This window comes from Acanthisitta chloris, unplaced genomic scaffold (genome assembly GCF_000695815.1).
Source record: "Acanthisitta chloris isolate BGI_N310 unplaced genomic scaffold, ASM69581v1 scaffold2490, whole genome shotgun sequence".
NCBI lineage: Eukaryota > Metazoa > Chordata > Aves > Passeriformes > Acanthisittidae > Acanthisitta > Acanthisitta chloris.
In genome coordinates this window covers 3201-12851 of record NW_008649739.1, presented here as the reverse complement: position 1 = coordinate 12851, position 9651 = coordinate 3201, and the positions used below count along the sequence as shown (strand labels likewise).

The window sequence follows — 9651 nt, the reverse complement described above, 5'->3', positions numbered from 1 at the left end:
GGGAAGGCATGTGCTACTGTCCAGAGGTTGAGACAACAGCAAAACCTTCATTTAACTTTAGCCTGGGTTTTATACACCATGTCTTCCACTCGGATGTTCTTAGAAGTGATGCACAGTGTAGGTATTGCTTGGGGTCTCTGGGAAGGGCAAGGATCCACCAGGAGAAGTATTTTTTTGGAGTGATGCCTATTGTACAAATTGTTGCTCAGAGAAAGGAATGAGCATTTAATGGGGATATGATGCCTGTATCCTGGTCTTTCTGGCTGAAATGAGCTGGAAGCATCTCCTGGTGTTTCAGTGTAACTTATCTAACCCCTTGCACTTCTGTATTCCTCCTTCCCACTGTAGGCCATTGGACGCCCACACATGCCAGCCTACTGGTCTCTGGGATTTCAGCTCTCCCGCTATGGTTATAACAGCATCGATGTTTTAAAGCAAACTGTTGATCGCATGCACCACTATGATATCCCATACGTAAGTATGAATTTTTCACTGTGCATGCTAATTTTACAATCCAAAGTGAGGTAAATAAAATTATACTAGAGGAAAAATAATTATTCTATGAAGCATTTGAGCATGAGGTTTAAGTTCTTCTCTTGGCAGCATAGCAGGAGATTCTGGTGTGGATTTGCTGTTTTGCAGTACAAGGTGCTAGCATTTTTAAAACATTTTATGGTACTTCTGATGCATTTCACTGCAAAATAGTTGCTGGACCATGTAAGTTTGTAGGAGCTGAATTTGGCCTGACAATTATTTACTATTATTATGGCCAATCTCTTAGGTTTCATTTCTTATGCTAGTTACCTTTTAGAAATGCAGTTGCAGACAGTCTGATTTTCTGTATCAGATACTTAAATCATAGAATCATAAAATAGTTTGAGTTGGAAGGGACCATTAAAGGCCATCTAGTCTAACCCCTCTGCAATGAGCAAGGACATCTTCAACTATGTAAGGTTGGTCAGAGCCCCATCCACCTTAACCTTGAAAGTTTCCATGGATGGAGCATTTACCATCTCTCTGGGCACTGTTCCAGTGTTTCACCACCCTCACTGTAAAAAATTTCTTCCTTATGTCTAGTCTGAATCTTTCTCCTCTTAATTTAAAACCATCACCCCTTGTTCTATTGCTACAGGTCCTACAAAAGAAGTCTGACCCTGTCTTTCTTGTAAGCCCCCTATAAATATTGAAAGGCTGCAACAAGGTCTCCCCGGAGCCTTCTGTTCTCCAGGCTGAACCCAAACTCTCTCAGCCTGTCCTCATAGCAGAGGTGCTCCAGCCCTCTGATCATTTTTGTGGCCTTCCTCTGGACTTGCTCTAACATGTCCATGTCTTTCTTGTGCTGAGATCTCCAGAGAGGGATGAGATTCTCATCTAATGTTTACTTTTAAAATATTTAGGATGTCCAACATCTTGATATCGACTACATGGAACGTCGCTTGGACTTTACCTACGATAAAGTGAATTTTGCCGGTCTGCCAGAGTTCCTCAAGGAACTGAAGAAGAAAGGAATGCACAGTGTTGTGATTCTGGTAAGTTAACAGTGTTGCCAGCTATTTCTCCATTTGTCAGACCTATTCACAGCATAGTCTTCATAGCAGTATCTAGGTTCTAATACATATATCCTATTTTAGTAGATTTTCCAGAGCATTGACTGTCTTAAAAAAATAAACTTGAAAGTACTTAATAATTTCACATTGCTTTTGCCTTATACAAGAAATATTCATTACACATCTTTAATGGCTTATTCTAAATTATTATGTGCTCTCAATTCTTGTTAAATTTTAATGCTGTTTTCTTCCAACATTTTTGCAATCTACATTATGAACATAATACAAATTTTTCTAAAAATACAAAATACTCAAATAGAAGAGTAATTTTTACCTCTGGGATTTCAGTAATGGAAGTGTAATCGCTGTTTTTAGGACCCTTTCATAGCCAAGGATGAGGAGCCAGGCACTTACAGACCTTATGATCTTGGCCAGGAAATGGGAGTCTGGGTGAACAACTCTGATGGTGTAACTCCTGCTGCTGGGAAGGTGAGTTTATTAAATACTCTGGAGCATTTGGTCTACTGCTGCTTCAAAATGATAGAGTAGCTGTGCAGCAGATATGAGAAAATAACCAGGATTTACCCCTGTGACCCCTAGGCGTGGCCTCCCGGAGAGTCTGTGTATCCTGACTACACCAACCCCAGGACAGCGGAGTGGTGGACCCAGATGTGCGTGGAGTTTAAGGATGTCCTTGACTACGATGGGATCTGGATTGTATGTCTCATTATACCTGTCCTCCCCTCTTTTAAAAAAGAAAATGAGTTTTTTTGACGCGTCTCACTCTCTTTATTAAAGGATATGAACGAACCCTCAAATTTTGGAAGAGGCCAGAATCCTGGGTGTGCTGATAATGAAATCAATAACCCTCCCTACATTCCTAGTAAGTCAAATATCCTTGTCAATCATATTTTAATTTAAAAAATTTTTTTAAATCCTGTATAGGCTATATTTTAGGAAAGAAAAGATATCCATCCTCTTTTTTTGCATCTTCCCTGCCTGTTCCATTTGTTCAGTTAAATATTTTTCCAAGATTCCAGTGGCTCATTTTTGATGGAGTATCAAAAATCAACCACTTTCCTCTGTCCCTGCCTTGTAACGGGACTAGGAAAATGACCTTTCCCGCCATTCTCTGAGTAACTTATCTGCATCGAAGAACAGGAAACCTCAAATCAGAGCAAGTCCAGTACTTCAGCTTTTCCTCTAAATGCTTTAGTGTTTTCACCCCTAAATGTGTAGAAATGTGAGAAGGTTTGAACTGTGATGTATGTGAATTTATAGTGCTTTGTATCATTTTCAGAAATTTCTGATCGGTCCCTGGCACAGATGACATTGTGTCCTGACTCCAAGACTTACCTTGGAGATCATTATAACACACACTCTCTCTTCGGCTGGTCAGAGACAAAACCAACTTTCGAGTAAGTTTTCTAAGTATTTCTAATCAGATTTCAGGTAATTGAAATGCATTTTAAAAGCGGCAGATGTTACCTGGGAAATCAATAATTTACATCAAGAAATACATTTGACAATATTGGGACCTGTTTGGTGATGGTTTGTGATAGACTGAAATTATTCAATAAATCTCTTGTAGCAAATTGTTTATACAGCTCTGGACTAGAGTTGACTTGATCAGGTATTGTCCATATTAGCACCTGTACTTGCAAATGGAGCCAAAGGCAGCCAGAGGAGAGCACTCCTACTCAGGACATCCATGAAATGGCTCCAAAATGCCATTTATACAAAGCATGTGGAGTCTTGTCCAGTTATTGGTCCCAGCAGTGCACATACAAACCAGAACCAGCGGGTCCCACATGGTTCAAGGATTACACTGCTTGCTGCATATGGTCCCTAAGGTTAATATGTTTAGTCTTCCAGGAATGCTCTTAGATTTTTTTTGCCTCAGAAACAAGTTTTGAAGTACTTTAAAGCCTCTGTGCCTTTACAGACTCAATAGTGAATACTGGGCCAGTATGAGTATGGATGAAAGAGCTCTTGATCAAATGTCGTCAAGGAAAGGGAGAAGGAGGTGGATGGTGAACAGCATGATTATTATTTCATGCCAGGATATCCCAGAGAATCTAAATTGTGTTGTCCAAATCATGTTAAGCAGAATTGAATTTGACTTCCTGCAATATATAATATTGCAACATGTAATTATGTACAGAGATTAACCTATGGTGAGGAATTTTGTAACAGATTTGTTAATAAGGCTGTAGCAGGTTGACCCTGGCTGGATACCAGACACCCACCAAATCTGTTCTATCACTCCCCTCTGCAAATTTGCAGGGGAAAAATAAATAACAAAAGATTCATGAGTTGAGATTAGGACAGGGAGAAGTCACTCATCAAATACTCTCATGGGCAAAACAGATTCAGCTTGGGGAAATCCAAGGTGCTCTGACATGCACCTTGCTGACCTCCATGGGCTACAGGGGCACAGCTACTTGACCATGGTCTTCCTGCAGGGAATCCTCAGCTCTGGCACTTGGAGTAGCTCCTCCTCCACCTTCTCCACTGACCTTGGTGTCTGCAGAGTTGTTCCTCTCACATGTTCTCACTCTTCTCTTCTCTGGCTGAATTGCTTCTGTTCACTAACTTTTTTCTTTCTTAACTATGTTATCACAGAGGTGTTAGTACCACCACTGATTGGCTTGACCTTGCTGCAGTGGTGGGTCCATCCTGGAGCCACTGGCATTGGCTGTGCTGCACAATGCCAGCCGGGGAAGCTTCTGAATGTACTAACACAGAAAGGAAATTATGTATCAATTTTTATACTTTGAGGCACTGCTAAGAATAAATGAAACACAAATTGTTATTTAGGAAGACCAAAAATGCCTGAGAAAAATTGTTTTGTAAATCAGGTACATTTTAGTTTTAATATTTTTATTTTGGTTGCTGAGTAAACCTTACCTTTACTTGCAGTTTTGCAGCCACATTTTCATGTGACTTGGGACCACAATAAAAATTGTTTCATGAAGAACGTGAATAAAATTGTGCCTCAATGCTCAGGCTGATCATGTGATCTTTTGGTTACCATCCGTGTTTTTAATGACCTTGTTGCCTTTCTTTGCAGTGCTGTCCAGCAGGCAACTGGCAAGCGAGCCTTTGTCTTGAGTCGGTCCACATTCGTTGGCAGTGGGAAGCACGGTGGTCACTGGCTGGGTGACAACTACTCCCAGTGGAAGGACCTGCGCCGGTCAATCGTTGGAATCCTGGAATTCAACCTCTTTGGCATTCCCTATGTAAGTCTGGTGTCCTTCAGGCACAATAGCACTTCAAATTAACTCAAATATTTTCTGAACAAGACATGTGAGATAGCCAGTAGTAACGGCCTCTACAGTGAAGAGACTGCAGATTAAAAAAGGCTAAATGTCATCAGTCTTGGCTGCTGAAGGGAAACAGAAACAGTACTGCAAGGTACAGACTGAATCACTGCATGCCATCCAAACCTGACCCCTTTGTCCTATGTATTCTATGATCGAGGCCCCTTCATATATTTATGGCTTTGCAGACTGCGATGGAGAATTTGTATAATGATTGAAACACACTCAAATATTCCACAGTGATGTTGCTGCTCTAGGAGCTAGTACAGTCTCAGACCCAGGGAAATTTGTGTCATTATGAAGCAATCTGATTAAGTAATGAGAAATAGGTATTTCTTATAAAAAATTATTTTTATGAAAAAGCTTCTGTAATGTCTCATTATTGGGCCTCAGTCACAAACACTTATGATTGTATTTTTCTTTAGATTGGTGCTGATATCTGTGGGTTCAACTATAACACTTCCTATGAACTCTGCCTGCGCTGGATGCAGCTTGGCTCCTTCTATCCATTTTCCAGAAACCACAATGGACTGGGACACAATGTAAGTAAAAAAAGTTATATAAAGAAGTATTCCATGATTACAGTAATGATGACAGAAATTTGTATTATTTTCTCAGAAATTAACCTGCCATTCTTGGGTAAACTGGAGCAGTGGGTGAAAAGGAGTGTTGCATTGAGAGCAGGGGTTACACAGTGAAGTGTAAATTTTTCCCATCCCTAATGTAAAAATGACATAGAAATGCTGGTCTTATGCTGTTGGTAAAATTCATCTGCTCCATCTTTTACCTACTGAAGTCCAGGCTTTATTTAAGAGGCAGTGAGTGTCAACACATCTTTCTACTCCCTCCATTGCTTCAATTTTTTTCTCCGTGCTTCTGTAATTTTACTAAGTATGGCGGAGAGGGGAGAGAGGTCATTATACACCATCCTTGCTGTTTTAAAGCAAGTTATAAACATGTGATAACTCCAAGGAGAGGCACCAATAGCAACAGTCAATGTAATCATGCTTTTGACTTTGATCTGCAGATTATCAGTCTTCCCTTTCTCCTGTGTTTCACCTCCTTTGTCCCAGAGGTCTTGCATCTGCAGGATAAATTAATTTCTAGAGACAGGGTGTCTGTTCCTGAGCATAGACATGAAATCCCAGCTCCTCTCCCGTCACAAGATCAGGGGTGGTTGCAGAGGGCTCGCATACGTTGTGGTGGGGCTGATCTCTGAACTCACTGCAACTTTTAAGTTGAAATGTTTTATGCAAACATGAGTTTTGTAATAACAGATGTTGCTCGGAATACATCTTCCCATTTGCAAATCAGTGGGGTTTTTTTATTTAAGCACTCACTTTCATAGCATCATGTCATGCACAGCTCTTGTTATGTTGCACACAGGTTCTCTGTTGAATTTGCAGTCCATAGGTTAAATGCACAGTACAAATCAAAGCTTTGATGTTTTATGCAAACATGAGTTTTGTAATAACAGATGTTGCTCGGAATACATCTTCCCATTTGCAAATCAGTGGGGTTTTTTTATTTAAGCACTCACTTTCATAGCATCATGTCATGCACAGCTCTTGTTATGTTGCACACAGGTTCTCTGTTGAATTTGCAGTCCATAGGTTAAATGCACAGTACAAATCAAAGCTTTGCCTTAACAGGAGCAAGACAGTGTTTGGATTGGAGATGAGTTTGCCAAGATCTCCCGTGCTGCCCTTCGCATCAGATACTCACTGCTGCCATACTTGTACACCTTGTTCTACGAGTCTCACGTTCACGGGAGCACAGTGGTGCGCTCACTGATGCATGAGTGAGTTTGGAGTCTCTGTTTTTATCACCATTTACTCACAAGTCTTTGAGCTTTTATGCATATACTTGTTGACATCTGTATGAGAATAGTCACAGTATTATTATTGCATGCTCTCTCTTAAAAGAACAGTATTAAACCAAATTACATGCACAAAGATAAGTCTTAATATACACAATGAATTTTCATTAAAATGTAGCCCATATTTTTTTCCAGTGAGGGCAAAAAAAAACCCTAAGAAAGGAGAATTCTGAAAATTTCTCGTCTTAGGAAATATGCATTTTTGGGTTTTTATGTCAAAAATAGGAATGAACACCAAAAAGCCTCATATGCAGAATACAATCATCCACAGCATTTGGTTTTTTTCCAATTTAGCACTTGCATCTGCATGCTATCTATGAAACCCACATCTGTGTCCACAAATTGCACAGGGAAAACAGAGATTGAGATGTTTGAGGGTAGAAGCAGGTGCTAAAATTAAATAAACTGAGATTAATAAACACAGACTTAACAACCCCTCCGAATATTTGAGTCAGGTTTTTAGAACAACTCAGTTTTTCTGTATGAAAGAAGCAGGAATCCAACTGAGGTTTGGTTTCCCTCTCTTCATCTTTTAGTTCATGTTTTTACCTGCTTTTAGTCAGTTCTCTGCTTCAAAATGCTTTATGCAAAGACTTGACTAAAAGGAGTGCAAATAATACGTCTGAAAGGCTACTGCCCAAAGCTCTGGCACAACGGAGTTACGATGTGGACTGTTTAATGTTCTTTTCCCTTTGGGTTAAAAACATTCTGGATAAAGGGTAAGGCATTTTTTTGCAAATTAAACTGAGATTACACTAAAGTTCAAACCATTCATATATGGAAAAGATATGCACAAAACCTGTTTTTCTTACTCAGTGTGATGGTTAGCTATTACATTTTAAGAGCAGTATCCTTCCCCTTTCTGCTCTGTGGAGTTATTTTACTAGCTAATATTAAGGAGAATTTTATAGGTACCCATGACTTACTAGAGGCTATAAGCTATTTCAAGTATTAATTTTAGCTCTATTTTTGCTTAATGAGATTTGTCTTAAGATTGGAAATTCACAAGCTCATTTTTGCATTAATATTGGCTAATCTTTGCTAATACAGAATTATATTAGTGTCATTAGAGCTGCCTTTATGCTAGAGCTGCCTTAGCAGCATTCCTGTGCATTATTTGGGGCCACATCTACACCAGAAAATACGCAAATTTGCTTTGACTTGTCTTTTTGCTTAATGAGATTTGTCTTAAGATTGGAAATTCACAAGCTCATTTTTGCATTAATATTGGCTAATCTTTGCTAATACAGAATTATATTAGTGTCATTAGAGCTGCCTTTATGCTAGAGCTGCCTTAGCAGCATTCCTGTGCATTATTTGGGGCCACATCTACACCAGAAAATACGCAAATTTGCTTTGACTTGTCCTGTAGAGCAGTCTCAAATGCACCAGTGGAGGTTTCTGTTGGGCTGAGCTGAGCTGCCTTAGCAGCATTCCTGTGCATTATTTGGGGCCACATCTACACCAGAAAATACGCAAATTTGCTTTGACTTGTCCAGCAGTCCAGTCTCAAATGCACCAGTGGAGGTTTCTGTTGGGTAAAACTGAGCTGAGAGTTGCACTCCAGCCACAGATGGGAGTTTAGTCAGTGGGACCAGAGTGGGATTACTAGTAAATAAAAATACATGTAAGTAGTGTAGGCATCAGGAGATCAACACAAACTGTTTTGTCCTCCAGGTCCCATCCTAGTAGCATACTATTAGTCCCATCACTTGCTAATGTTGCCATTGATAGATCCTAAAACGGCTTCCAAGTGTTTCTTGCTATTATTATTATTTAATTCTGGTTACTATTATTGTTTAATGAGTATTTCTTACAATTTCTAATTCATATTCATTTGTTTAGTGAGTCTACTCAAAAAGAGAAAGTGACCCAGGGTCTAACAGGAGGAGAAATGTTGGATTTAGAGAAAGAGAGGACTGAAACAGAATTCTGAGTGTATGGATGGTGGAAGTTCACATAAAATATTTCTCTTGTAAAAAACACAGAAGAGAGCTAAAAACCTCCTGCACTAGTTTTCTCAGGTGGAGCTGTTATGAGTTCACAACCCTCACCATGAAAACAGCTGTGGCTGGGCAGGGAGTCTCCAAGCAATAGCTATTTCATGTGGTCATTTCAAATATTTAGTGTTTGTTTGAAACAACGAACAAGAATAACATCCCATTTGAAACAACAAACAAGAATAACATCCCAGTAGATTCCTATAAGCATATCAGCCTCTGAGGCTTTCCCTCAGTGAAACAGAGGCACCAGTAGCTCAGCTGTCCAAAACGTCCATGCGGTGGTAATCCATTAGTGGAAGGGAAAGTTCTCTTCTGTCATAATTTCTTGATCAGCTCTTTGTCCTGAAATCTCCAACAAGAAAGTATATTGGATTAGTATTATAATTTATAGCATTGAAATTGAAGATACAGAGAAGCTATTGAGATGACAAGAAAAATAAAAAGCACAATATGCATGAACATTGCTTTGTGTTTGTCTTGCAAAACATTTCAAATGTAAATCAGTGAAAGTGTGGGAAGCCAAATCCAAGGTTTTTTTACAAGTGTTTTAGATCCTAGAGCACATTGTTTTTCCTGCAACAAAGTCTCAGCCCACTGGACAGAAATTTAGTGGTTTTACCACTGGTGCTATTCAGAAGAAAAGTCAGCTTTATCCTTTTGTGAGAGTTCTGGCCTGCTCTGGGGTGGTAGGTGCTACTGTAATTTCTGAATCTCTGTCCAGCTTTTGGCATTCCCTCAGTCAGGAGAAATATTTGGCAGTATTGAAGTATATCTTGAGAAAGCAGATTTCTTGCCACAGTGAGCAATATCAAAATATTCCACAAGTTCTCTCAAAATGTGAATTAACATACATTCCATTCAGAGCGTGTTGCTCATATCCATCCCTTTCTTCCCTCCAC

General features: G+C 39.5%; 1 protein-coding gene across 1 annotated transcript; it reads left to right on the top strand.

The window, feature by feature from the left end:
• Positions 1 to 348: 348 nt before the first annotated feature.
• LOC103811394 (maltase-glucoamylase, intestinal-like) lies at positions 349 to 6671 on the top strand (the record flags this gene model as incomplete). The annotated part of the gene is made up of 9 exons (XM_009084401.1): positions 349 to 474; positions 1398 to 1529; positions 1923 to 2036; positions 2148 to 2264; positions 2346 to 2430; positions 2848 to 2965; positions 4621 to 4789; positions 5296 to 5412; positions 6523 to 6671. Coding segments are annotated over 9 exons (1127 nt in total), but the record flags the coding sequence as incomplete, so codon positions are not given.
• Positions 6672 to 9651: the final 2980 nt, after the last annotated feature.